This window comes from Colletotrichum truncatum (assembly GCF_014235925.2).
Source record: "Colletotrichum truncatum strain CMES1059 chromosome Unknown Contig_0001, whole genome shotgun sequence".
In the NCBI taxonomy this organism is placed as follows: domain Eukaryota; kingdom Fungi; phylum Ascomycota; class Sordariomycetes; order Glomerellales; family Glomerellaceae; genus Colletotrichum; species Colletotrichum truncatum.
The window spans coordinates 6,424,077-6,451,986 of NW_027222398.1; the positions used below are offsets into that span (position 1 = coordinate 6,424,077).

The 27,910-nt window shown below is 53.8% G+C and overlaps 8 protein-coding genes across 8 annotated transcripts; 5 read left to right on the forward strand and 3 right to left on the reverse strand.

The window, feature by feature from the left end:
* Positions 1 to 252: 252 nt before the first annotated feature.
* CTRU02_201784 (uncharacterized protein) lies at positions 253 to 1,207 on the reverse strand (the record flags this gene model as incomplete). Its single annotated transcript, XM_036729911.2, has 7 exons — positions 253 to 329; positions 384 to 465; positions 529 to 668; positions 731 to 860; positions 913 to 990; positions 1,048 to 1,134; positions 1,187 to 1,207. 7 exons carry the CDS (start codon positions 1,205 to 1,207, stop codon positions 253 to 255), a joined length of 615 nt encoding a protein of 204 aa, XP_036578445.2.
* A 4,443-nt stretch (positions 1,208 to 5,650) lies between these two features.
* CTRU02_201785 (glycogen synthase kinase) lies at positions 5,651 to 7,131 on the forward strand (the record flags this gene model as incomplete). The annotated part of the gene is made up of 6 exons (XM_036729912.1): positions 5,651 to 5,696; positions 5,755 to 5,927; positions 5,983 to 6,066; positions 6,128 to 6,476; positions 6,545 to 6,943; positions 6,998 to 7,131. The coding sequence occupies 6 exons, from the start codon at positions 5,651 to 5,653 to the stop codon at positions 7,129 to 7,131; spliced, it is 1,185 nt and encodes a 394-aa protein (XP_036578446.1).
* A 1,381-nt stretch (positions 7,132 to 8,512) lies between these two features.
* CTRU02_201786 (uncharacterized protein) lies at positions 8,513 to 11,080 on the forward strand (the record flags this gene model as incomplete). Its single annotated transcript, XM_070203923.1, has 4 exons — positions 8,513 to 8,579; positions 8,651 to 9,123; positions 9,179 to 10,253; positions 10,311 to 11,080. 4 exons carry the CDS (start codon positions 8,513 to 8,515, stop codon positions 11,078 to 11,080), a joined length of 2,385 nt encoding a protein of 794 aa, XP_070062505.1.
* A 603-nt stretch (positions 11,081 to 11,683) lies between these two features.
* On the forward strand, positions 11,684 to 13,187 carry CTRU02_201787 (ribosome biogenesis protein ytm-1; the record flags this gene model as incomplete). The annotated part of the gene is made up of 2 exons (XM_036729914.1): positions 11,684 to 11,780; positions 11,857 to 13,187. 2 exons carry the CDS (start codon positions 11,684 to 11,686, stop codon positions 13,185 to 13,187), a joined length of 1,428 nt encoding a protein of 475 aa, XP_036578448.1.
* Positions 13,188 to 13,453: 266 nt separating this feature from the next.
* On the reverse strand, positions 13,454 to 16,768 carry CTRU02_201788 (sec8 exocyst complex component specific domain-containing protein; the record flags this gene model as incomplete). Its single annotated transcript, XM_036729915.1, has 2 exons — positions 13,454 to 14,102; positions 14,154 to 16,768. The coding sequence occupies 2 exons, from the start codon at positions 16,766 to 16,768 to the stop codon at positions 13,454 to 13,456; spliced, it is 3,264 nt and encodes a 1,087-aa protein (XP_036578449.1).
* Positions 16,769 to 17,345: 577 nt separating this feature from the next.
* CTRU02_201789 (Decapping nuclease RAI1) lies at positions 17,346 to 19,140 on the forward strand (the record flags this gene model as incomplete). Its single annotated transcript, XM_070203924.1, has 8 exons — positions 17,346 to 17,417; positions 17,518 to 17,760; positions 17,812 to 17,843; positions 17,902 to 17,929; positions 18,051 to 18,141; positions 18,193 to 18,368; positions 18,401 to 18,725; positions 18,902 to 19,140. The coding sequence occupies 8 exons, from the start codon at positions 17,346 to 17,348 to the stop codon at positions 19,138 to 19,140; spliced, it is 1,206 nt and encodes a 401-aa protein (XP_070062506.1).
* Positions 19,141 to 19,639: 499 nt separating this feature from the next.
* Positions 19,640 to 21,718, reverse strand: CTRU02_201790 (mst3-like protein; the record flags this gene model as incomplete). Its single annotated transcript, XM_036729917.1, has 4 exons — positions 19,640 to 21,238; positions 21,294 to 21,461; positions 21,523 to 21,590; positions 21,646 to 21,718. 4 exons carry the CDS (start codon positions 21,716 to 21,718, stop codon positions 19,640 to 19,642), a joined length of 1,908 nt encoding a protein of 635 aa, XP_036578451.1.
* A 2,084-nt stretch (positions 21,719 to 23,802) lies between these two features.
* On the forward strand, positions 23,803 to 27,838 carry CTRU02_201791 (cytokinesis protein cyk3; the record flags this gene model as incomplete). Its single annotated transcript, XM_036729918.2, has 2 exons — positions 23,803 to 23,877; positions 23,942 to 27,838. 2 exons carry the CDS (start codon positions 23,803 to 23,805, stop codon positions 27,836 to 27,838), a joined length of 3,972 nt encoding a protein of 1,323 aa, XP_036578452.2.
* Between the last annotated feature and the right edge of the window lie 72 nt (positions 27,839 to 27,910).

The window sequence follows — 27,910 nt, forward strand, 5'->3', positions numbered from 1 at the left end:
AAAACAGAAGCTTGAACTACAAGAAAAGGAACTAGAGTTAGCAGAGCGGCGGAGAAGGTTAGGACTTTGATAGCATATAGGATAGGTAGAGAATCGATTCTAAATCATTTCTGTATTGATTTAGAAATGCTTTTTTAAAAAAAAGCTTAAAAACCGAACGCCCCGGGTATCTATAAAGAATTGATTCTAAAGCGGTTCCAAATCGGTCCCGAAAGAAGTCCCAAACTGGTTCCAAACCGATCCTGAATTGATTCAGGCCTCATCTTCTTCATCATCCTCAAAGCGGGCCCAGACCTCACATTCCTGATCGCGAAGGGCGGGAGGACATTCTGAATCGATTCGTAATTAGTTCTGAACTGCTTCAAGACTGATTCTAAACTTACTGGCATTGCGGGCAGTGGTGCAGTGGGTGCACTTGCCCTTGGCAGGGAAGCCGGCGGCGCGACGCATTTCGGCGAAGTTGATCTGTTGCAGAATCGATGCAGAATGGGTTCCAAAAGGATTCCGGATCGATTGAGAATCACTTACCACAGTTTGGTTGCCCCGCTTGCGCGTGGGCACGGCAAGAAGGGGGGGAGGGGTCTGCGCCTTCCGTTTCTTGGAAGGAGTCTGCAGCTCGCTGTCATCGCGAGCGCCGATGGCGATGCCGTGGATGCGGTCGTAGAATTCTATTCATAATCAGTTTAGAACTAGTTCAGAATCGGTACAGAATCAGTTCAGAATCACTTACCAGCTGCATCATCGTTCTCCTCGACGGAGTTCGCGCCGGACTTGCGGCTCTTAACCTTGGCCGGGACCCCGTCGAGCTTGTGCTTCTTGATGTGGTTCTTGAGGTTCGACTCGCTCGAGAACCGCTCCGTCTAATCGATTCGAAATTAGTTCTGAACTGATCCGGAACTGATTCTGAATTACCTTGGTGCACGTGATGCTGCTGGATCTACCACCCCAGCGGCAGTAGAGTTCGCCAGGGGCGAGCTTGACTTCGCCAGCCTGAATCGATTCAGAACTGTTTCTGAATCGTTGTGGAATCGCTTCTGAATCACTTACCTCGTTGAACTCGAAGGGAGGAAGATCCTCCATGCGGTGGTTCTTGCCGCCCTGGAGAAGACCTTCTTTGTAGGTCTTGTAATCGTCCTGATTCTGAATCAGTTCTGAATCGATCCTAAACCGATTCCATTGTACTTACAGAATCCTTGTATGAAGGCATGATGTCGGATTTCTGAACTGATTCGGAAGTAATTAGGAATCGGTGCGCCAGGGGGGGGGGGGGGCGCATACGATTTGAAAGGGTTACGGAGGGAAAAGGAAGCGAATCAGAATAGAATAGGGATTTAAATATTAATATGGGGTATGCACCCTAATCAGTAGTGGGACGCAATCAGTAACTGGTCCGTGCACCTGACCGATTAAAAATTCCATGGTCAGGTGGACCCACTTCACCTCAATACAGCCAATCATAAAATTGGTCAGATAGACCCATAATTCATTTAAATAAGTGGGTAATTGGTCAGGTTATCCCCCCCCCCCAATGGTCGCCTTGACCACACCCTCGGGGTCGCTCAGCAGGTCGGCCCAAGGCGCATTGGACTTTCGTTAGTGCATGGCTTGATCTCCTTGGCTCGTGTACTGGGCCGGTACGCATGGGAAGACCCAGTAGGTCAGCTGGCCAAAGGTACCCGACAGTACCCTGACGAATAGGAGCAGACTAGACGTATGGTGGTGGATACGGGCCGTCCTAACCCAAGGTACGTGGGACGAAAATGTGAGAGGAAAAGGGACAGAGAGCGGGAAAGAGAGAGAGAGGTATGACAGGGAGACGCAGCAAGCGTGTGAGAGGATGCAAGTAACGGGGAAAAAAAAGGTGACAGGAAAAAAAAAAGCGGGAGAACACGTGATGCTTCTTTTTCAAGACTTCTACATGGAAGGTGGCTGTTACAGCAAGGCAGTGAGGGAACTTGCTGGCTTGCTCCCTTGACCTGCGGTTCCTTCCTCCTGGCGTTGACTAGTTCTGCCCCCCAAATGCTCCCCGCTCCGACAGCTTGCCAAAAGGAAGGAAGAAAGGAAGGGCGTAAGGCAAGCATGTTGCAGTGGATGATGAGAGACAATAAAAAAAAAACTAAGGCAGCTACGGTAGGATTACCTCAACAGTGGCAGCTGCAGAAAAGGTGCAGGTGGCTGCGTCCCAAGTCGCTACTTTCCTCCAGGAACTTTCCCATCCTTAGGTAGCTCCAGCTGGCAGGAGCAACCTGACAGGAGACAGCAGCAACAAGGCTAATCTGAGCGGCCATTGGCTTTTTGACTTCCGCTTGCCGAGTTTTAGCGCCTGCCTCCCCGTCTCAAAAAGAGCACATGAGCAAGCAAGCCTGGTGCAGCGGGTCCTTGTCTAGAGTGGACGACAACGAAAGGCTAAGCTGTCCCGCTGTGTCTTGCTTGCCCAGACTGCACCTGGACTTGACCTGGACTTTTGAGGTTTTTTGGCATACTGACTGGGACCGGACTTGTTTGTCTGCTGTTCTGAGTTTTGATTGACTTGGCTGACTGCACTTTCGCACTACTGTTCTGTCGGGTAAGGGAAGGAAAAAAGTTGGCTGTCATTGTCTTGACTCGACTTAACCCGTCTTTGGCTTTCTTTGCCCCATTACTATTTTTCATTACTTTGCTTTACAACTCCGGCCACTCCCCAGACTGGATAGTCGATAATCATCCATCTTGTGCCTCTCCTCTGTTTCCTACCGTCCAACGTGTTGTCCCGTGTGTTCCATATCACACTTAGCACTTTGCTTGAACTCTGGTTTTCTCTAAACTCTACAGCCGTTCTGCATCATTCTCACATAATTCACATCGTCACCCGACCCCCGCCAACCTGACCTGGCCGGACCTGAACGGACCTGACCCAAGTCAACTCGACTCGTCCGGTAAACTAGAGCTTTAGAGTGACCTTACTTTACTGAAGCGGACGGGGCTGGAACTGAATTTGGTCTGGGTTGAATTTGACTGGACCTTCCAAGTCCCAAACGTCAACGCTCTAAAGGCTGTAACCGTACCGTACCGTTCCCTAGCTGCACCTTGACCATCTTTTGTGTCTGGTCCTCTTCGCACGGCGCACCGGCCGACCCGACTTTTGCTCCATCTTCTGCGAGAGCCTCCGTCGTTCCCTCCGCCGCACTGGACATCCAAAACCCTCCCCTACCCCCCTCCAAGCGGGATCTTCTGAGCAGCCTTGCCTCCCTTACCAACGCTACCTGCTGGATTACCTACATACATACATATACATACGTACATAGCACTCGTTGCTGCACTACGCGACAACGGTGTCAAGAGGCCGACTGCTACCTCCTCCGAGCCACCTTACTCGGTCACCTACGCCGTCATCTACGCCTGGAACTTGAGGGCGCCGCCGCAATTCGTACAGAACAGTTACAACTCCTCATCTCTTACCTTGGCCTTGCCTGCGCCTATTTGGATGCACACCCGCATCACCGTAGCATCGCAGCGTTCCTTGGGCCCTAAAAAGACGTAGGGAAAAGGCAAAACGACCACGGGAAAAGAAAAGATCCGATCTGCACCTCCTTTAAGCATCATTATATTTAAAAAAAAAAAAGGGTCGGGATTCGCGTGCTGGAGAATTTGTCAATTGAGACTCGAATTGTCATATTCGGATAGCAGCAGCAGCAAGCAGCAGCAGCCCTTCCCCCCTGGCCATTTTTTATTTTTGTTTTTTAATTCGTCCCTCGTACCCTCCACCACCCCCCTTGGCCCCGTCGCTGGACTTGGGACGCACTCCGTCATTCCTCGTCCAGCTGCGCGCGCTAGTCTGCCCTGCCGTGTGGTCCGCGAGGCCTCAAGAGCACAACCCACCCCGGGCTGCCCCTCCTTTCAAAGTACCTCCCTACCTTCCACTACCACTACCTGACCTTGCCTTACCAACCTTGCCTACTTCATCTCTCCACCACCGCCTTGGTTCCTTCTCCCACCAACCAACCCAACCTACCCACCTCGCGCTTCTAAACGGCGTGACAACATCCTCCTCTTCCCACCTCTCGGCACCCCGACTTCACCACGTTCGTCGTGCATCGCTCTCGCCCAAACGGCACCTGTTCTCCATCCCCGTCAACCAAATCACGCCTACCGCAAGAGAGCCATTCTGCTCTTCTTATTGTCTCTTTCGAACGACTCGGTCGAATACCCACCATAGTTATTCGCACCTGGAAACTACCGCCTCCTGGCCCAGGTACAGATCTTCTTCCAGTGCTTGCCTTCTCTGCTCCGTTTCCTCGCAAACGCCTTGCAGTCACCACAACCAAAGCTGCCCGACCACATAACTTACCCGCACGGCAAGCAACAGAACGAGGCCCATCCTCCTGCCCATCTCTGGCAATCTGCTCTGTTGACAGTGACTATCTCCTTGTGTGGTGAGTGCTTCCCTGTTCTTCTCATCGTCGCTCCAACCGCAAACCACCCCACGTCTGGGTCCCTCTTCGTGTCGCACGAGGCAGAACATCACGATCCTTGAGCCTGGCCCAAAGCCTGCCCCTCAGCGACGTGCTGTGCCGTCATCACCACATCCCCCCTCCCCCCTTCCCACACCACAAAACCACACACCCCCGACAGACACCACAGCCCACCGCGTCGGCGTGCCTCACCTTTCTGCGCACCGTACCTTGCCCTGTCTCTCGGCCCGTCGTCACCAGTTCATCTATACACGAGAACAGTGGTTTGCTCAAGCTGCTGTGACCTGCTTCTCGTACTGGGTTGGGCAAAATATCTGTAGTTGCCTCGCACTACTGGTCTGCACGTACCTGGCCTTTTTTTTTTTTTCCCTCCCCTTTGGCAGAGCAAAAATCACCTCACTGCAGTGCTGCATGCATAGCGCATCTACCAGCCAGCATATACCACACACACACTCACACACACCCCCTCCTATTTCCTGTCCTGGCCTCTGCCTCTCCAGTCTCGTACTGTCCAGTCCTGGCCTTGCTTGCTACCTAGCGACCTTACCCAATTCCTTTCCCTCCCGCCCGTGGCCTTTACTCTTCGACTTGCCACCACTCGTCTTGCATCGTCGCCATCATTCATATTCCCCTGCCCTGCCACTTTCTTCCTCTCCCTGTCAAAATATCTCCCGCCCCGCACCCCTCGTCTGTCATCCTCGTTCATCATTGCTCGTCGCACGACACATCTACACCCTGCCCATTTCGCCCTGTCGACCCTGAATGAACATTTGAGCGTTTCTACAGCATCATTTTTCCTGTCGACCTGCTAATGACCTCAATCAGTTTCCTAAAGATTGCACGTCGATCACGAAACACCATCTGATTCCTCATCCCTGGAAACGCTGACCCGAGTCCCGTCTTCAAATCCGCTACCGGTGCCGCCTTCCTCTACAGCACTTCCCACGACCATACTTGGCCTCTATCCTTCGGTTGCTGATACAGGCAATTGATTCGCCGACCAGCAAGTCTGTTCCTTTTCGTGCAATTAGACTTGCACGGATTTCACGTCAGCGAAACCCAGTAATCGTTCTTTGCCGCCCATCACGGCCCGCCTTCGAGTCTCGAATCTGTTACCCCTCATTCTTCTCAACCTCAATTCGCCCAACGTCGGCCATCAATAGCAGGGCTCAAGCCGTGCTGACAACGCCTTCTGAGCCATGGCGCAGAATCGCCCCGCCGCCTTTAACACTCTCAGGATGGGAGGTAAGCTGCGGCAATTACTGATTTGATTCCGACTTGGCCGTGCTGATTGCTGTTGCAGAAGTTATTCGTGAAAAGGTGCAAGACGGTGTGACTGGAGAGACGAGAGACCTACAGTACACGCAATGCAAGATCGTGGGTAATGGCTCTTTCGGTGTCGTCTTCCAGACGAAGCTCTCGCCTTCAGGTGAGGATGCGGCTATTAAGCGCGTTCTCCAAGACAAGAGATTCAAGGTATGCCAACCTGGCTTTCTTCTCACGGCCACACACACACTGACGAATCGAATAGAACCGAGAACTTCAAATTATGCGCATCGTCCGGCACCCCAACATTGTCCAGTTGAAGGCTTTCTACTATTCCAATGGCGAACGCGTAAGAAGCACTGTTGTTGATTAATTGTGTACGGGAGAACACATGACTGATTTGAGAACAGAAGGACGAGGTTTACCTCAATCTGGTCCAGGAGTTTGTCCCCGAGACCGTTTACCGCGCATCACGTTTCTTCAACAAGATGAAGACGACGATGCCCATCTTGGAAGTCAAGCTCTACATCTACCAACTCTTCCGAGCCCTCGCCTACATCCACTCTCAAGGCATTTGCCATCGTGATATCAAGCCTCAGAACCTCCTCCTCGACCCCACATCAGGTATTCTCAAGCTGTGCGACTTCGGTAGCGCGAAGATCTTGGTGGAGAACGAGCCGAATGTGTCATACATCTGCTCACGGTACTACCGAGCCCCAGAGTTGATCTTTGGTGCTACTAACTACACAACCAAGATCGGTACGTTCTTTAAAATCTCCGAGAAATCCTTTGGCTTTTGTCCTTGAGCTAGCTAACATTTCTCTTAGACGTCTGGTCCACCGGTTGTGTTATGGCCGAATTGATGCTCGGGCAACCCCTCTTCCCTGGAGAGTCAGGCATCGACCAATTGGTAGAGATCATCAAGGTCTTGGGCACGCCAACACGGGAGCAGATCCGCACAATGAACCCCAACTATATGGAGCACAAGTTCCCGCAGATCAAGCCCCATCCTTTTGCTAAGGTCTTCAGGAAGGCGGACGCGAACGCTATTGATTTGATTGCACGCCTCCTCGAGTACACACCGACTGAGAGACAAGCGGCCGTCGAGGCCATGGTCCATCCCTTTTTCGATGAGCTGAGGGATCCCAACACGAGACTTCCCGACTCTCGGCACCAGAGTGGTGAAATTCGGGACTTGCCCCCTCTGTTCGACTTCACTCGCCATGGTAAGTTTGACTTGTATCTAACAATACGCTTAGACATGACTGACCTCGGAACAGAGCTTTCGATCGCGCCCAACCTGAACCACCAACTCGTACCCCCTCATATCAGACCTGTCCTGGCCGGAAGGGGATTGGACATTGACAATTTCACTCCAATTCCGAAGGCAGATATGATGGCCAAACTGGACTGAACAAGCCGAGGTCATGTCCAGGGACTCAGCGCACTCGTGGATCGTTCCCGACTTTTCTCGGCCGCAAACCTACTGTTCGACCACCGCATACTGAAATCGAGTTTATGCATGGACTACAAGGGCACTGGCCTCTCGAACACGGATCAAGTGATGATTAGATGTTGAATGTGGAATGACGATTACAAGCTGGCTGCGTCGATCGCTCGTAGGTCACAGTTTCGCTAGCGAGAGTATGCGAAGGTGTCTGTTGCTTGATAAAGCGGTGGCTCCTCGCGTCGGTAGAGAGGAGGGGAGGCAAGGGTTGGGTCCATCAAGGCATGTCTACGGGTTGTGCATCATGTCGCTCACCATTTTATGGGAGGCTGTGTTGTTGCATATCGCAGAAGACGACATTTTAGACCACGTTCTGGTTCATGACCCGAGATGGCTCTCTCTTTGTTCTTCCCTCATGTTACACGAAAACGCTTCATTATACTGTGGTGGGCAATTGCCTGGGCGGTCCCGCCTACCTTTTTCTCATACTTTCATCACTTATTATGGTCTGGCGAGGCTTCCTTGCTTGTTAGCGCTCGGTAGATGCTTGGAGGACACACTGTTGTAGGTTTGGACCCTCTCATGGTTATTGGCGGAGAGCGGAGGGAGGCTGAGAGGGTTAGGAAGCCCTCTCCCATTAGTCGGGAGCCGTGGGCGGCAGGTCTGGATTGGTTTTAGGCATGATTCCAAGGAAAAGATTTCAACTTTCTGTTTATTCATGGCAACGCACTGATGGCGAGCCAAGGAAGTCAATTAAAAGGGTTGGGACTGGCTACTTCGCTCAGATACTGGGAAAGACTGTTGCTGTCGTTATGGATTAGCCCCTGAGTGGCCGAGCAGGTTCAATGCAAGGCAATCACTCGATTACTCGATGACCTGCTTTGTCCGTGCCCTCGCATGATAAATAGTAAGCTTCGGGCTTTCTGGTGTTCGGATGAGTAGAATGTGGCCCAAAGTGTGTCAGGTGCGGACTGAATGGGAGCGCGGAGCAAAGTATCACGTTGACGGTCACTGTACATGCTTTGATTTCAGCTCTGGTGAAATATACATTCACAAGATGAGGTAATGGGAGCAGGGGACAAGGAAGCTCAACCTTGCAAAAGTGAGTGGACAAAAGTGTATGCCTCAGGCAGAAGCACAGTTCTTACGCAGGAGCACCGCATGGGTCCAATTGACGCGCGACAATCGAGCTAGCAGGGGAGCTCGCGCTTTCCCTCTGTAACTTTTTGACGTGGACCCCGTCTCAAGGCTGAAAGAAGCCGCCTTCGGAAGCCTCACTTCCAACTTGCCAATCTCCTTCAAAGCCAATCTCGCCTTCTCACCTATTTCTCGCTCACAGTCAATCGCAATGGGTGACTACGAGAGAAGACGTCACCAAGGTGGTGGCTACAATAACAGAAAGAGAAGGCATAGAGGAGGTAAGCTTGCTCCTGCCCCTTGGAATGGTTTCAGTTGAAGGCTCACGAACCGCCTCTGGCGACAACAGACGACGATGATTACGACCACCGACAGTCACGACGAAGAATTGACACCGCTCCTCTTCCAGTCAGGGTTCGCAGGCAGCTTTTATCTCTTGCCGAGTCCCCACTCCGACGGTGGCACGAAGAAGTTCAAAGCATCGCCCATGTTGTAGCTGATAATACTGAGGATGCTGAGCTCCGTGAGAGCTTTGTTAGCCTCGTGTTGCAACTCGCGCTGGAACAGCCGCTCAAGACGCCTTTTGTTGCAGGTGTCATTCTCTTGGTGAACACACTCAAGCCTGATATCGTGGATGACATCCTCGCGAAGCTGAGTGCTGCCACCCAGGACAAAATTCAGGCTGGAGAATGGAGAGACGTTAAGCTTTATTTGAAGTTGTTGGCTTGTCTGCAAAGCTCTCTGGACGGCGAGGGAATCTTCCCCGTCTTGGAGGAGCTGTTCAGCCGAGCCGTGGATCTTCAGACCGCGAGCTCAGATGACGTAGGTTCTTTCTTGTCCCTTCATCTTGCTAGACATTATCACTGATATGCCGCAGACAATTGGCACAGAACTGGTAAAGATTATTCTCCTTACGATCCCGTACATTATGGCGGCTGCGCCTGGTCAATGGCAGCAGAAGGCTGCCGACCTGATGGACAAGACGGACATCATCGCCTCGGAACCCCATGCGCTCCAGGCACTGATCGATCCATACCTCGCAATTAAAGATGAGCCGACTGGATCTATGAGCGTGATTGCTTTGCTGCAGAAGCAATTACAGAGCGAAGCAGCAAACAATTGGGAGTTGTCTTGTCTTCCAAGGCCCTGGAAGCTTCCGTTGGAGGAGATTGAAGCTCAGGAGAAGCTTGATAATGCCACGAAGCATACACTGCCCGCCATCACGGTTCCTGAAAACATCATTGCTGGTCCTCGACCTTTGTTCCCCGAAGTCTACTTCTCCGTTTACAGCTCTCAAGACATCGAGTCCGTACCCCCTGTCACAGACATCGCCGCTTCTTTGGTTCGGGATGGCCTGGTCGATACCATTAACATCTTGGATTTCAACCGCAATGTCACCGCGCGATACCTGATCGATTTGGATTGCTACTTCTCCGATACTACTTTTGTCAAGCGCGCCACTCCATTCGACAGGTTGCGAGACATTGAAACCGGCAAGTCGACTTGGAAGCCCGAGGATGTCGCTGTTGATGCTGTCTTTTCGCAACTCTTCCAGCTTCCCACTCCTGAGCACAAACTTGTGTACTACCATTCCGTTCTGACCGAGGCTTGCAAGATTGCGCCCGCAGCAATCGCGCCAAGCTTAGGTCGAGCCATTCGCCATATGTACCGCAACTCTAGCCGACTTGATCTTGAGCTCTCGCAGCGGTTTGTGGACTGGTTCTCGCACCACCTGAGCAATTTTGGCTTCACTTGGAAGTGGACCGAGTGGATTGATGATGTTTACCTTCCTGACGTCCACCCACAGAAAGCGTTTATCATGGGTGCACTCGACAAGGAGATCCGACTAAGCTTCGCGCAGCGAATCAAGGGAACCCTCCCGGAGCCATATCAACACCTTATTGGCCCCGACAAGGAGAAGGACGTCCCTGATTTCAAGTTCAATGATGAAAGTGAGTTTATTCAATTCTATAATTAGTCTGATATCGTATTTCTAAGACGTGATTTAGGCACACCGTTCTCGGCCGAGGGACGCGAGATTGCTGCATTGCTTAGACGCAAGGCAGCTGATGAAGAGTTCCAGCCCATCATTGAGAGGATTCACTCACTCGCGATAGAACGTGGTCTGGATCCTTTAGTGACAAGCACCGATGTCTTCGTTACAGCTGTCTGTTGGGTCGGATCCAAGTCTCTCAGTCACGTTCTGGCGTGTATTGAGCGAACCAAGGACCGACTTCTTGATGTCGGCGCAGCGTCTGAGGCGGCTAAAGCCCAAATTATTACTGCGGTCATGTCGTACTGGGCTGCTCAGCCTGGCGTGGCAATTTCGATCGTGGAAAAACTTCTGAACTACTCAATCCTCTTGCCCCTTTCCGTCATTGAATGGGCACTCGTGGGCAGCAGCCATGTCAACGGGCAGTCTTCAGGAGATTCTTTAGCACAGTCGCATGTCTTCGAACTAGTTTTCGGAACAGTGGCCAAGGTCACTGGTCGCATTCGACAGCTGTTGACGGAAGCTGACGCGGATGAAGAGTCTAAGGAGAGGGAGATCAAGGCCATGCGCGACCTTTTCAAGGCGATGGAAGATGCCTTGGTAAGCTGGGCTACGGGCAGCAAGGATGAGATGATGGAGGAGATTGACGGTGCTGGTCAGCGTGACGCGCTGCTCCGCCGTTGGGGCGAGCGGTGGCTCAGGGTTTTCCGACGCCGGGCGGCGATTGAGGAAGCTTTCATCGTGGAGACCGCGAAGAACCAGACGGTCGCAGGAGACAGTGCTTAAGTTTACTGGGTTTCGCAGTTATGGGGTCCCGAGGCCTTGACCAAAGACTTGGAGACTAGGGCGATGAGATCCGCAATATGTATGATTACTTGAATAAGTCCACTGGCTTACAAATGGGCTAGGCAAAATTCTAGCAAGAGAACAACAGAGTTTGTGCAATGTGAATTGGCTCACAATCTATTTTCCATTGATAAAGTCTCGTCACTTTTGTAGCAAAAGACACCCATCGCCTTGGGCCCCGGCTGTTATTGTCCCCGCCCCAGCATACCCCCCTGTGCTGAATGTTAGTGATTGCGGGGCACAATCCAGCCTAGCGGCCGTCCCCTTTTGCGCTGCAACAGTGATTGGATGGGCGCAAGACAGCGGGGTTCAAGATTCTGCAAGGCTGAGAGCCCATCTTCAAAAAAATTTAGACGGGGACGAGACTAAGTCTACTTGCTTGAAGCATCTGCCAACCGACGAACGACGAACGCGCAATAGCTGCACGAACACGCTTCTTCTCGTAAAGAAGCCAAAAAATCTTCTGACAAAATACACTCACTATTCCATTTAACCTCCAAATATCAAGACACCCCGGCATCTCGGTGCCAACCGCCAGCAAAAATGGAGTCCTCGGTGGCCCAGGTGAAGGTCAACTTCACGACGACGCATGAAGATCTCCAGCTCGACGAGAGTAAGAGGCAACTTCTCGTGCCAGCAGGTAAGGAGCCACATAAATTCACTGGGCCAATGGCCAGCATTGCTTGAGAGAGAAAGCTAACATGAATTTTTCGAAGACATCAAGCGGTATGGCCTCTCCAGGATATTGAACTCGGAGTCGATGCTCAACACCTCGTCTCCCGTACCTCTCGACTTTCTTGTCAACGGTAACTTCCTCCGTACGACTATCGAAGAATACCTCCAATCCAACGGCCTCTCCTCCGAATCTACAATCACCCTGCAGTACGTCCGTAGCTTGTTGCCTCCCGTCTACGAGGCCTCTTTCGAGCACGACGACTGGGTCGCTGCCGTTGACGTCCTCTCCGCCACCTCCCCTGCGGGCATCTGGTCCGGCGATGCCCTTACCCAAGGCCAGGATCGTATCCTGTCCGCAAGCTACGATGGCCTCGTCCGCATCTGGGACGGCTCCGGCCAGTGCCTCGCGACCTCCGCCTCTGCTCGCGCTGGTGGACACTCCAAGCTCCTCAGCGATGCAAAGTTCCTCTCGTCTACGCAAATCGCCTCCGTCGGACTGGACCAGAAGGTCGTCGTCTGGAAGTACACTGAATCCGCGGACCGCTTCTCCGGCGAGCTGAAGCCCACCTTGGAACTGCACGGCCACAAGAAGATGATCAACTCGCTCGATGTCCACGGCCCTTCGAAGAGGATGCTCACCGCCTCCGCCGACGGCCGCGTTGGTCTGTGGGTAGCATCCAAGAAGGACTCACCCGAGGTCGACGTCGAGGATATCCCTACCAAGCGCGCAAAGACGGCTGGCTCCTCCGTCTCCGTCCCCCAGAGGGGCGCCAAGGCCATGATCAATGCCCACGAGGGCGCCTCCGCCACCGCCGTCGCTTTCAAGCCCGCCGACAAGACCGTTGCCTACTCCGCCTCGACTGACCACACTCTCCGCACCCTCGACCTCGAGACCGCCAGCGTCGTCTCGACCCTCACAACTCTGCACCCGCTTCTCTGCATCGCGCCCATGCAGGGTTCTTCTTCCTTGGTAGCAGCCGGCTCGGCCGCCCGCCACGTCACCCTCCTCGACCCCCGCGCCTCTGCCCAGGCGACCTCGGTGCTCACCCTCCGTGGCCACACCAACATGGTTTCCGCGCTGGCCCCCTCCCCCGATAACGAGTACAGCTTGGCTAGCGGCTCGCACGACGGCACCGTCAAGATCTGGGACTTGCGAAGCGTGAGGCCGGCGACCAAGGACGAGGGCGGCGGCAGCGTCAGCGAGGCCGTGTATACTATCGGCAGGGAGTGGCTCAAGGGCAAGAAGGCGCCGTTGGGAGGCGAGGGAGCCAAGGTGTTCGGGCTCGCATGGGACAAGACTTGGGGAATTGTTAGTGGCGGTGAGGATAAGAAGGTACAGATCAACAGGGGGAGAGACCTCGTTTCTTCTTAGAGAAGGGGGGGCGTTTGTGATGATGGGAGGTGCCACTAGAGCAGGGAAACCAAAGAAGAGGAGAGAGAAAAAAAAAGAAAAAGAAAAATTGGTTCAATGTACATGTTGGTTGGGAAAAGTTTGGCATTGAAAAGCTATAGACTATAAAGAATAATACCCCCCCAAAACAAGATTTGACATGAATGGCGTCAGTATCTAGTAGCACCTCGCGCCCTCTAAACTCCTCGCAAGCAAACCCGGATTTTTCTCCCATGCTGTAACTAGCCTCAACTCTGCCACATGTACTCGCTGAGCCCCAGCATCTTGTCCGCCATCTGCCGCTTCGCCGCGCTCGCGATACCGCGCTCCGGGTTGGAGAGCTGCTCGCTGAAGCACAGCTCCAGCAGCGTGCGGAGCTCCTCGTACGTGAACGTGTCGCTGGGGTCCGCATGCTCGTCTTTATCCTTGTCCTCCTTGGCCTTTTCGACGATTGCGTCGGGGCCCTTGTCGAATAGCGAGAAGTAGTTGGACGCGCGGGCGAGGTCGACGCCTTCTTCGACGTTCTTGAGGTTCTGTTGCAACACCAAGATGTTGAGTTGCATGCGCCCGCAGCCCTTGGCGTTCATGGGCGAGACGAAGGCGGCGTTGGTGACGAGGTACGCGTTGATTAGCAGTCCGAGACCGGTGCGGATGAATGCCGTCTCCTTTGCGCGGAGGTACTTCGCGATGGTCTCGTCGTAGAGGACGAGATCCGAGTTGAGGGTCAAGATCTGCGGGTCCGGCTCCGTGACTTCCTGTTCCAGGAGGTAGGGGGCCTTTTCTGGGGAGAGAGCGGTGCGGAGAGAGTAGATGATCTCGGTGCGAATTTCCATATGCAATGTAAGAAGGGCTGTACCGGCTAGTTCCTCAAAGGAGGAGACAATACCGTCGAAGGCTCTGCATACCTGTTAGAGGGGTTGGACGAGATACTATGAAGCAGGGACTTACTGGACTGTTTCCTGCGTCATTGGGAGGTACACAGGTCCCTCCTCGTTTGTGGCCTTGCTGGGGTCGTTCATAAGGGTCCATCGCTTGCTTGAGCCCCTGGCCAGATTCGTTCGGGAGGAGTCCGACTCGTTGCGGGTGATGTGCCGCAGACCGGAGATCTTGACAGCAAGCCACTTCATACTTGTGTAAAGAAGACAGAGAGAAGAAATGGTATCCTTGTCTTGGATGATGTCGGCCAGCTCCATGCGCTTCTCATTTGTCTGGACGATGAGCAGGCCAACTTCCTTTTCCAGGAGTTCTCGTTCGAGAGTTTCGGATGTCCACAATTGCTTGATGGTCTCCAGGACATCGCCTTCCTCTAAAGTCATTGCCGCTGACATACGCAGCTTCGCGGGTTCTCCGGCCTGCGCCTGGGTTTTGCTGACGAGTGACTTATACCACCCGAAGCAGCGGTCGTAGTACCTCATCATTTGAGTGATAATGAGAGTGCTGAGAGCTTGATCGTGGGGTATCGTGGCCAACATTCGGCAGAACGCTGTGACAACGGCGAAGAAGGCAGTGGTTCCCTTGAAAACCGGTCGCCTGGCAACCTGTGACCACTCCTGATCCTGCAAGAAAGTGTCGACTTCGCCGAAGATGGTGTCGCTGAGCTTGCCCAGTGTTTCATCCAGCTGGGGTTGGAAGACGTTGACCAAGAAGTTATCCAGGAAGGACGTCAGTGTGCTGGTGGCAAGGTCTGAGCCTGGCGGAACGATCATCTTGAGCCTTTGCAAGAAGACAAGTGTGGGCGGCAGAAGTAGACTCATGTTGAAGACACTGGGCTCAACAAGAGACTTGTAAGTGCCTGTTGTTTGCTTGTTCTCCCAGCCTGCCGCTGTCCCCCTCTTGGAACTGCCGCCGTCCAACATCGATCGTTTCTTGTCTGCGCCTTTACGAGACGTGTCGGTCAAACCAGGCACAGCAGCACGGATGATACCCTCGAGGGCCTCGTATTCTGTAGCCATATCCACAGCCTTAGGATCGCCTTCGGCAAACTTGAACAAATGCTCCCTAGCAGCATCCTTCTTGCCATTAGCGTTCGCGCCGGGCTTCGGTGACGAGTTGAATTGGTAAACGTCAGCGTCTGTTGTGACATAGTTGTGCAGCAGAGAACGAATCTCGTTCTGGTACAGGTTCCATAGCTCCTTGAAGCTTCCTAGGAGAGCGCTGTTGTTTCCAGCGCCTTCCCTCCGGATGAGTGCTTTGATCGATTCGTGGAACACTCGGTGGCCTTCGGCAATAGCCTCGAACTTGCCGAAGAGCGTCCATAATAAGTCGTAGATCACATCAGCTCTCATTTGCGTCTCCCTGTTGCCGTAGATGTGCAATCCCTGGGAGTTGGCAGAGCCGCCACGTAATGAGCTTGGGTGCCGCTGGTCGACTTCATTGAGGGTCTCGTTGACGATGGTGAAGAGCTCGACTGGCAACCTCTGCTTGAGGGTGTCGACGGCCGTCTCCAGTCTTCCCAACTTGTTCAAAGACTCCACCAGCAGTGACACGTAGGAGAAGGTATCGGCTTCTGGGTTCTTAGCGGGGTCCTCTGTCGCCTTATGTTCAAAGTCCATGGCGTCTAAGATCTGGTGGAAAGGAGAGATTGTAATCGCCTCATAGTTGCCATCTTTAAAGGCGCCTTGCGTCTTGGCTAGATTCTGCCACCTCTCCTGGCAGTATGGCGATTTCAGATACAAATGTTCGTGAAGCTCTTCCACCAGGATGTCCATCAGCGCCGTATCTTGGTTGGCGAGATAGCCCCTCAGATCACTCAAGGCACCGATATTGTCCAGCTCAGGTTTACGCAATTTCCGTAACGCATTCTGCAGGACCTCAACGGCACTTAGGAAGCGCTTTTCAGAAATTCTCGCCTCCAACTGATCCGGCACCAGGCGCAACTCCTCCAACTCGTTCAGCGTAGTTAACAGCTCATCATAAGCCTGCGACGCGGCCGAGAACTTCTTGAGATCTGGGTCCGACGTGCAGAGGCTCACCTTGGAGGTCAGCAATGACTCCTTGAGCGTGCGCACCTTCTTCTGCGATGCCTGTATACTGCCTTGAATCTTGTGGAACGTTCCGATGGAGCTGTTGAAGCCCTGGTGGTGCTCGTGGACGATGCCCTTCAGGGAGTCTTGGAGATACAAGTGCGTCTGCTGGAACTTGCGGTACTCGTGGGCGCGGCCTACGGAGCTGGTGTCGAGGAGCTGCAGGGCTAGCTGCACGGGTACGCAGTCGGTTTGGCACATGGCCGGCCATTCTTGCTTGATGTGCTCGAGAACTTGACCGATCTGCCGCTCCGCATTCGTTTCCTGCATGCGCTCGCGGCTGCGTACGGGCGGCGGTCCCGCGCTTCGAAGGCCTGGTGGTGATCGAGGGTTCATCGGCGGAGATCCCACGGCATACCGGTCGCCTCGTTCTCTTTCTCTGTCACCACCGCCGCCTCCTCCTCCTCCTCCGCCCCCGCCCCCGCCACCACCACCACTGCCTCCGTAACCGTCTCCGTAGGGATCATAATCTTCTTCGCGTCTCCCAAAGTTTCCATAGCCGTTGCCGTTGCGGTATCCACCGCCGTATCGATTCGACATTCTGAGGGAGCTGGTGGATGTAGCTCTTTAAACGCTCGGGAGGGGATGGTATCGCATCGCGGATCAGGAAAGTTGTCGTAACTAAAGCAGGTCGAATATATATCGAAGGAGTTCAGGGATATCGAATGAGCGGCGATGATCCCTCTCTCGGTCGTGGTCTTGAAGTGTGTCGTAGGCTAGCTTCAAGGTTGAGGCTCTTGGATGTCGAAAACCGTGGTTGGATTGGGCAAGCTTAGGCGGGCTTCCTCGAGGTGCTGGGCAGCTGCAGCTAGGGGCTCGGGTGCTTCCAGTCCAGCCATGCGCATGCACGTTTCAGTGTTGTCTGGATCTTGTCCAGGGCTGTTAGTGGCTCGCTTCAGCGGTCGAGGTTGGTTCCCCACCGCCCCGGATTGTTCACCATCCCGCCTGCCCCGCTTGCCGTGTTCACGCGCCACAACGCTCCCTTTACACCTCCCGACACCGACGGTGAGACCGGCCCGAGTTCATCCCTCATCCGAGTTCTGACCATGAAAGTCCGAATGAAATAAGATCCTTGTTAGCCTTTAGTAAAGTTACAGCCCTCACAGGATCTTTAATCATGTCAAATGAGTTCTCTATTCAGCCCATCGGGCGCTTTTACGGTGCCAGCCAGCCCGTCAAACGGCCAAAAGTAAGTGAACGCGTCTGGTCCGCCAACCATGCTCACGCCCTTGAGTAGCCCACTGTATACCTGCTCAACAGGAACTCGGTAATTAATATGTAATGGACAGGAGTTTGCATGCTTCTCATATGATGATAATCACGAGTTTCACCTGGACGACTCATCACTGAGATACTATTACAACCCATCGCTGGGTGTCGACTTGTCTGAAGGATATGACAGCTTCATTAAGCATGATGATTCCAAGGCCGAGCATCTTGGCAGTCTTCTCAAGACCATTAAAGCTCACGAGGAGGAAACTGGGCAAAAGATTGACGCCCAGATTGTGACATGGCGCGGCATGATGACCAAGGTAAGCGTTTGCAAATTGTTGTCTGAGCGACTTTAACTAAACAGCTCACAGATCATGGCATCCCCCTTTGAAGATCGTGACGGGTCAGTTCTGCAGAAATGATGCACGTCTGATTTAACAAGATGTTGACGACCTTCACAGCTTCGAGATGAACGCAACGCTATATCAAGTGCGCTGACAACTCCCACGCCTGGAATTGACTGAGCTGACTGAACTCAGGATTGCATGTATGAAACCTACTTCTGCCACATGGCAAGGCTTCACGTTAACATGAGAGCAGATTCATCGAGGAGAACCATGAGTACAAAGTAGCCTCACAGAAACAGCAGAACGCCCAGCAGAGAAGGGGACCGATTCCGCCGGAAGTGATGCAGTTCTGGGGTGAGTCTCACAACCAACGGCCCTATGAGGGTCTCTACTAACATTACAAAGGGTACAAGTTTGAAACTCTGGCAACTCTTCCCGCCCCCTGGGGCGACACATCCAGAGAATACATCGAGAATAGAGAAAAAGAAGTGGTGAACAACAACGCGCAGTACTGCTCCGTAGTCCGAACGGGCATAGGACAGACGGTAATCTGCATAGGAGGCGAAGTCGACGCCGGTACAGCCCGCTGCCCCTCTCTCAAAGGCCCCCTCAGGAAAACCAGCTGACATTCGCAAAAGTCTGGGACTGCAAACCCGCGAAACAAGGCGCGCCCACGAACTGGGTCGAGCTCAAGACGAGCCTCGCGATCCGCGACGATCGCGACGTCGACAACTTCCACCGCAAACTGATGAAGTTTTGGATCCAGTCGTTCCTCCTGGGCGTACCAAAAATCATTGTCGGCTTCCGGAGCAACAGAGGCATACTCACCAGCGTCGAGGAGATTGAGACGGAAAAGATACCCGATACGGTACAGCGGCGCGGACGGGCCTCATGGAACGGGGATATGTGTGTCAATTTTGCTGCCGAGTTTCTAGTTTGTAGGTTTTTTTTTTTTTTTTTTCCTTCTTCGTCTACTTTTTTTTTTTTTTTTTTCACCAACTGTCTACTATATTGTTTTGTTTGTTATTGTTATTGTTGTTGTTTTCATTTTCTTTCCTCCTCTGCGGGTTCGGCGGGCGTATGCAAGGGATCCGATGCTAACAGAGATCCGCAGGGCTGCGTCAGACTATTAACGACGATGGCGTGTGGAGAATACGCAGGCGGCCGGGGAACCCTACCATTGAAGTTTTCAGAGTCGAAGAGGCTGGCCATGGAGAGATTCTGACGGACGAGTTCATTAACTGGAGAATCAAACTGTCAATGAAGAGCACTGCGCCTGAGCCTGAGCCGGAACCGGAGACGGCACCGGAGACGGCACCGGAGACGGCACCGGAGACGGTGCCAGAGTCATAGGCATTGTAGAATAATAGGATAACAAAGATGAGAATTCTGTCACCAGAGCAAAGATGGAAGGTAACGAAAACAGTTGTGTTGCGCAAATCATTCTATTGTGGACGCAAACTTGGACTCTATCTACAAGGTATCTACCTAGTGCCTGAAAAAGGACAGAAAAACCAGACAAACCAAAACGCCAACTTTGTGTGACGGAGACAGCCCTCGTCGACCAGGTAGATAGATCGTCAATAATGAGACCTACACCAGCTGAGTCGAGCCGTCGGCGTCTTCTTCGGAAAAAGCGAAAGAAGCAAAAATCCAAACCCGGTATCTCTCAATCTCCCAAATGTTTAAAAAAACCCCTCCCAATGCTTTTTTGTGTACTGTTCAAACCCGTATGCTGTGGCGTGGTCATACACTCTCATCATACAGCGTGTCTCGTGAATAATGGAATGCCAACCCCCCCCCTTCTAGCGTGTCTCGTGGGGGTGTTGCATTGCCTTTGAGTCCCGCGGACTTAGACCGCTGGCCATCTGATCCTCAGTCCCTCCGTCCACCGACCATAGAGCACATCAGAGAGCTGCTTGCAGTGCTCCATGCCTGGTCGGGGTGCGCGGCCGGGATACTTGGCTTCCATGGCCGACTTCTCCTTGTCTCGCTCCTTCTCGGTCGACTCGGGCGTGGCGAACGATCCGTTGCGCCTCCTGTGGCTCTTCAGGTGCGGGTTGTTTGATGCCATCACCAGCTTGGTGGGGCTACCCGCAGGCGTGACCGCTGCACTCTTGATGATGACCGTGCCCTGAGGTGTGCCGTCCGAAGGGATCTTGATCGACTGTTGAGGCATCAAGGCTGCGTTCAGCTTGGTGTCCTGGGAGACGGCTCCCATCAAGTTGCGCATAAGATGGTAGGCGCCTTCGGGGTCAACCGAGTCCAAAAGAGCAAAGGCATCGGTAAGCTTGGCCAATGCTTCCCGCTTCTGTAGGCCCGAAGTTTGGGCGTGCAACTCGGCGAGAGTGGGGTCGACAGCCTTGTTGAACAGTCGCCGGCCAAGCAGGGCCTCCTTGCTGTTTGGCTCCACGGATGCTCCTCTTGCTGGCGCCCTGTTCTCGTTGCCCACGGTTGCATCGGGAGAAGTGGGGAAATCTGCATGCGCAGTAACGGAGCCGTCCGAGGGGACCCGGCGGAAGAGCCTCACGGAGGAGCCAGAGTTGCCGTAGGACATGTCTGGTTGGAGCGGCCTCCTGGCAACCGTTGAACGAGGTGACCCATTTGCTTGGATCTGTGTGGCAGATGCTTGGCGGCTCGAGGGCTGGCGGCGCACAGTTGACCGGCGCACAGTACCGGAGGCGGGAGAAGCAGGACCGAGCGGGGCGTCCTTGAGGTCGAGGCGACGCATGGCCTCCTCCGCTGCGAAATAGGACGGCTTCCGCGACCGAACAGTCGGCCGCCTGGGTACCACCGACTTGACCGTGTCAAACACCCACTCATCCGACTCGTCCTTAGGAGAGATGGTGTGCAGTGTCTCCTGGTAAAAGATGGTGTGCGACTTTCGGTTTTGGTTTGCGTCCCACATTTGCTTGCGGGCAATTAGCTCCTGAAGCGCCTCAACCTTGCCGGCCGATCTGATGAAGCGGTGACGGAGGAGGTCCTTTGCCGAGGGTCTGCGATCCGAATCCTTAACGAGACATTGCGCCACGAAATCCTTGAAGTCCTTGCTGAAACCACCCTCAAGGCGAGGAGGAGGGTTCTTGGGAATGTGGAAGAGAACCTTCATCGGGTGGATATGCGCTAGGGGAGGCTCGCCGTTGGCCATTTCCATTGCGGTGATGCCAAGGGACCAAATATCGGCTTTGAAGCCATAGCCATCCTGCTGAATGACCTCGGGCGCCATCCAGAAAGGGGTGCCGACGAAAGTGTTTCTCTGAGACTTGATGTTTGTCAATTGGGCGGCGACACCAAAGTCGGCCAATTTGACCTTGCCCGCCTCGGAGAGTAGGACATTGGCTGCCTTGATGTCTCGGTGAATCTTGCCTTCAGCGTGCAAGTACTCGAGACCACGGAGCAGCTCTCGGCAAATGATGGCAATGTGGACCTCTGCAAAGTTGGCCGGTTTGAGCTGAGGAATGTTAGTTGTGTCGAATGCGGGCAAGTTGCAATTCAGAGTGACATACCAAGTCCAGGCATGAGCCACCCCCAAGATACTCCATGACAATCCAGAGCTTGTGGCCGCGCAAGAAGCTGCCCTTGTACTGGGTGACGAACGAACTGGCGCATGTGCTCAGCACAGCGATTTCACCTTGGATCTCCTGGATGTCATCTTCGCTGGATTCGAGGTCGATCTACACAACCACAGGTTAGCGGCGGGCGGGCAACGGAGGTGTAGACGCAAAGGCAACTTACATGCTTGATGGCGACAGTCTCGCCGGTTGCCTTCTCAATGGCCTTGTAAACGACTCCAAAGCTTCCACCTGAATAATCTGTCAGCGCGATATACGACGGTAGGCTGGAATGAAGGATACTCACGACCAAGCTCCTCCAACACTTGGTAGTGCTCAGCAACACCCTCGTCCGCCATTGCGGCCGATTTGGATGTCATTGAACCGTTAAATCTCTCAATTCAATAAACTCCGGCAGCAGAGATGGAGCACGAGAGAGGGATGAACTGGTGTTCAACCCTGGAGCCCGAAAACGGAGGGTAATGGGAAGGCGAAAGAGCGCGCGTGCAGGATGGTGCTGGAAGAGAGTTTCGAAGAAGAAATGGGTATCCAGGGAACGGGGCTTGTCGTCTGTCAGTCAGGACGGCCTGAGTTTGTATTTCAGACGGAGCGAAAGCAAGAATGGCTCTAAGAAGCAAGCGAGTTGTTCGCTGGATCGGTTGCTTGGGGTTGCTCGGGAGAGCAGCGGTTTGTCGGGTATCCCAGGGCCAGGGCGAGCGAGGGGGCTAGGTCAAGGTGCGTTGCGCAACGGTGCGGTAGTCTGGTAGTCTGGTAGCCTGGGTTATGTGTGTATGTGTGTGTGGATGATGTGTGGTGTGTGATTCTGTGGGTGCTTTCGGTCGCAAAGCTCGGGCCCCTTTGTTTACTTTCTTCCGTTTTGGTATAGCTGGGGGAGCTCCGGGGAGCCGTAATTAGCACCAGGGTTCTATGAGCCGGGGCGAGTCAGCCGATCTTGATACAGAAAAGCAAACGAAAAAGTGCCGGTGTGAAGCCGCTGTTTCTGAAGCATCGTGAAAAAGTCGCAGACAAAGAAAAGAGGACTAAAAAGGAGAAAAAAAAAAAAAAAACTGATGGTGGGCAGCGCGGGAGAGTAATGGTTAAGATGGGGGGGGAATATGCAGAGCGGAACAGAAATGTGATATGAGTCGCAGGACAGGAAGACTGTCGTGTGCCTTGCGTCGTTTGCATGCCAGTAGAATGCAAGTGTGACCATTTCTTACATCTTTTACCATTGTGTATGACTATCTTGGTCTCATTCGTGGTCGAGGCCAGTGATGTCTGCGTTGCGTTGCCTTGCAGATGGTTGGTATCCATTCATGCTTATCCATATAGTCTAGTCGGTTGATGTGGCATGCAGGGCCCCATGAGATACATCAGATAGCGTTGCCTGTGCCCCAGTGTCTTCCAAGGTAGGCCCTTCTCAATGTTGGCTTCGCTGGCACTGGCTGCTGGGAGACAGAGGTAGAAACATACAAGCCTTTTGCCGATGTGACCAGGAAGCAGGGGTATTGTCTCGGTGGCCTTAGCCGTACTTCAACTAGTAGCAACGCTCCAGAACACCACGTCAAGGGACTTCTACTGCTATTACTAGGTACGTAGTGGTAAAATAGACGAGGAATCGTCAGTGCACCATGGGCACTAAGGTTACCTGGAGAGCACAGAGAAAGAACACGCAAAAAAAAAGAAGACAAGGTACCTTGCTCGGCATCGTAGGCGGTGACCATGGTTCCAGGGGGCACAGATGTGCCAGGCGAGGCTTAGCGGCACGCCAAGGGGACCCGCTAGTGACCGGTGGAGATGCGCCAGCCGCAGAGGAGGTCGCAACCCGTTGCAGGCTTGCAGCCCTCTGGAGCCCCGAACTGGAGAGCCCACCCCAGGTTGGCGCCCTTACAGTTGGCAGGGCGGGAGTGTTTGGAGTTGTTGCCCCCCCAACAAGCCCCTCTGTTTGTTGGTTGCCCCGGGTCCGCCCCCCGGCTGGCACTGACATTCACCGCATCCCCTTCTTGGAAGTCGTGCCCGGTTTCGTTTGCCATCTCATGTCAACTCCGATTCATGATTACCCACTCCAACAAGCCCATTGTCGTCAATGTGCACGCGAAACTCGCTACATTCCTCACCTCGTCTACAAGCCAACAATTCCGACGAGTGTGCTCAGAGTCCTCCAACTCTTGACCACCTGAGCCCCGTTTGTCGCCTCGCCTCGTCTCGTCTCGCTTCGCTGCGGGTTGTTGCTTGAAACTTCGTCATCGTTTTCTCGACCTAGTCTTGTGCGGCTGTCCTACTTTTGTGTGGAAACGGCTGCCCATCGCAACTTACAAGATCGCGTCGAATAAACTTCCTTCAGCGCGAGCCAAGTGCCGGGCTCCGCAACCGCGACAAAGGCACAAATATCAAAAAATAAGAATCGCCATTTGTGTTTGGCCGATTGCTTTGCCTGCCGTCATTTCACAGTCAATATCCCAAGATGGTACCAGCACCGCTGCCTCTACCGACGCGGTTTCCGTGCTGGTGCAGGGCCGTCTACTCTTGGGGAGGAGAGGTCTGTTAACATACGTGTGTGGGTGTACGAATGCTTATTCAGTAACTGACTTGTTTCGTCGCAGTCCAAGCGAGATCTCGGCTTCATCGAGGGTGATTTGATTGAGTGTCTCAACGCCGGTGACGGTTCGTGGTGGACTGGTAGGCTATGGCGAGATAGGAGGACTGTAGGAGTGTTTCCGTCCAACTTTGTCGAGGTCCTTCCGGCCGATTTCCGCCCGACGACGAGAACCGCCAGCCCTCTACCTGCGGACAAAGCTCCCAGCCCAGGCACACCTCAAAAGTCAAGGACATTCCGAAAGCCATTCGAGGCCTACGCCAAGGCACCACATTACACCGCAGCGAAACAACCCGAGGTTTACCGGACGAACCCGCACGCGAGGCCAAGGGGACACTCGGGGGAGTCGATCCAGAGCGCTCTTCCTGAGTCTACAAGAAGGGATCGGTCTCCAGCACCGTCGGCATTGGTCTCTCGGGAGAACTCATTCAACGAAACTGCCTCGACTAGATTGCGAGCTTACACGTCACCAGCCCCCAGCGGTTACGTATCGCGGGGCAACTCTTTCAACGACGGTGCCCAGCAGTACGTTTCGAGAGGGCGCACCCCGATACCAGATTACCATCGATCAAGGACGCCTGTTCAGGATCCTCATCGTGCTAGAACACCGATCCCCGATACCCATCGTGCTAGAACGCCGGTGCCTGACCACCACCGGGCTAGGACACCAGTCCCTGATCATGAGCTTCGGTCGAGAACACCAGTCCCTGACTACGGCCACTCATCGAGGGTCAATTCTTACAACACGGACAGGGACCAGTCGCCTTTACCCCCTCCGCATCGTGGCTCCAGAGATCCTTCCCCCGCACCTTCGTTTAGCTATAAGCCTTACCGCCCACCGCAAGGGAAGGTCGATTCTCCACCGCCCCCAGCACCACCGCCACATCGTCACGTTGGAGCGCCGCGACATAAACAAAGTATATCCTATGACAGCCGACACGATGTTCCGCGTCACGGGTCCAATTCTTCCTATGACGATCGTTTCAACGCAGGGCGGCATGGCTCAAACAGCTCCTTTGACAAGCGAGTCGATATTGTGCGTCAAGGTTCAAACGCTTCGTATGAGAACCGACATCCCCCGCTGGACAGGAATGGCTCGCACTTGTCGTACTCCCACCGACCACCAGCCATTCAGACCCAAAGGGTGCCGTCCCCGTCTCCGCCGTCTCCTGCAGCGAGCCATATGACTCCTTCCCCACTACGGGAGGCAATGGACGGCGTAATAGAGCAGCTAGACGCCCTTGGAATGCCTCGAGACCCAACACCGGAGCCGCCTTTGGACCCTTGGTCACCCGAGTCATTCAACATGGTCAACGACCGCGCGAGGAGAAAGAACACTTACCAGAGACCACAGACATCGATGGGAATCGCCCAGCAAGACGAAGGTTACGAAACTTGGAGCGGCGGGTCTTCACGCGACCAGTCCTACCAGCATGGACATAGGGAGGACAAGGAGCAACTGCCTCAACTCAGTAATTACGTCGAACGTATGGAAAGCCGATTGAAAAAAATGCACCAACACAGCGCAAGCATGGCTGACCTTGAGGATGAGGCACCGAAGCCGCCACCGAAAGGCGCACTATACGAGAGACCCAAGTCTTCCATGGGCGCGACAGAGGAGAGGAAGCTGCGAGGGCGGAAATCAGCATACGATATCGGCCGGAACGTGCTGAACAGGACTTTTACGACCAAGACCAACTCTACCAGCGCATCGTCCGGGAACCAGAGTTCGACAACCCAGAGCAGCGACAGGAGTTTAATGAGTGGCTCCTCAGCTGGCGCCATTAGCGCTACAAGCGCAGGCAGTTTTGCTCGGAAGACCCAAAAGCGTGCCCAGAGTGCCTTGGGAATGCGTGATGCTGACATTGAACGACCTGAGACTCCTTTCACTGGAGTCACATACCACAGCAGTCACGCATCCGAGGCGGCTCGGCCGAAATCGCAAGTTGGTTTTCACGAGGATGCAGGACTCGGGGGGCTTGTTACTCCAAAACCTCCGAAAAGAAACATCTTCAAGAAACTCCTCGATACAGCAAAGACTGGGGTGGCATCCGGGCGCAGTAGTATTGCCATGGGTGGCGACTCGCCAAGGTCATCGCCCTTTGCTCGGTCTATGCCCAATGTTGCCTCTCAGGCTGGTGCTAGCGTTTCCAACCTGTCTGCCTTGGGGAGCACTGGTTTCGGTAGGGACGTTGCCAGGGATATGGGCGCCGCCAATGGTGTCGATTGGGTGCAGGTGCGGAGGGATGTCAATCGATCCAACTCATTAAGCAAGAACGAAAGGAACGAACGGAGAGACCGATGTCAAATGCTCGACTATCCGGCGCTGAATCCAGTCGACGAGCTGTACGAAGGCGTCGAGGGCGATGAAGGGGCTGATGGGTTGCCAGTGGAGGATCCCATCGACTATCAAGCCCTGAACCTCACCCAAGTCGACAAGAACTCGAGGTTTTTGAGCAGTCTTCCCGCAATGACGACGGCCTTATCACTTGCAACTACCTACGTTTGTCGTCCGTACCGCAGCGACGTTCAAAGGCTGCGAGCAATTTTTACCTGGGTATCAGAGAAGATCTGCTGGGAAGACGACGTCGAAGGAGAGATCGACACAAGAAGAGTGGTTCAATCGAAACGAGCATGCGCCGAGGAGTATGCTGCTCTAGTGCAGGAGATGTGCTCCGCTGTAGGCATTCACTGTGAAATGGTTCGGGGATATCTCAAGACACCAGGCGAAATTCCAGAGCACAACATCATGCCTCGGGCAAATCATTGGTGGAACGCGGTGCTGGTTGACAACGAGTGGCGTATGATGGACTGTTGCATAGCCAGTCCATCCTATCCAAGGAGGCATCTCTACTCGAGTGCCGGCAACAGCGCAGCCGACCTCTGGTGGTTCCTCGCACGACCGACTGAAATATGCTGGACGCATATTCCTGAACACCACGCTCAGCAGCATATTTGCCCTCCGCAAGCGCATGAAGTTCTTCTCAACCTGCCCTGCGCCTGCCCTCCTTTCTTCAAGAATGAGCTGGAGATGGTTGACTACAATACGGCTGCAACTCGCATAGAAGACCTAGAGATGGTACATATCAAGTTCAATGTACCAGCCGATGTAGAGGTTGCAGCCGAGGTTGAGGTTCGAGGTTACACGAGGGATGTGGACGGCGATGTCTTCGAGAGCGGCGAGGTGGTAAAGAAGAGAGCACTGGCCCAAGCCGAATGGTTCAACGGTATCAAGCGATACACAGTGAAGGCTTTGTTGCCCGGCGACGAAGGACAGGGAATCTTGAAGATCTACGCCGGTAAGCGCGGTCTGATGCACAGCATCAAGGACATCCCCCATCCAACAGCGTTTGCACTGCCGATAATTCATACGGGAGAGAACCCCCCATACGAATTCGTGACGAGGCATCCAACACCTCACGCACAACGTCACGACATCTATGTTGTTCAGCCTCAATGTCAACGTCTGGCTCTGAACAACACCTTCGTCTTCGCGATCCGCCAACACCCAAGCTCCCTTACAAGCGGCGGAGGATCAGTGATGACGCCTTCATCGAACCCCGGAGGCGCAAGTCCGATCCCATTCGCAAGACCAAGCTCAGCTCTGAGTATGACAGCCTCGAACGTTAGCATGTCTACCTCCGGCGTGGCTTCGGGATCCTCAGGAAAGAAACCGGCAAAACTGGCCATCCAAACCCCTGGTGGCAAGATCCTCCGTCTTATGCGGAAGGAGGATCGTCGGGGAATCAGCGTTGGCGGCAGAGGAAGTGAGGAGGAGGTTAGCGACGGTGGCACTTGGGAGACCATTATCAAGTGCTCAGAGAAGGGTGTGTGGAGGGGACTCGTACTAGCAGATCGCACCGCTCGTTGGTGCGTCTTTGCAGAGTGGGTATGTGTGGGATGAAGGGGATCTTGAATTTATCATGCCTCTTGGAAACTCCAAGGGCAATGTCGAAAAAAAATTGGGGGACTTTAG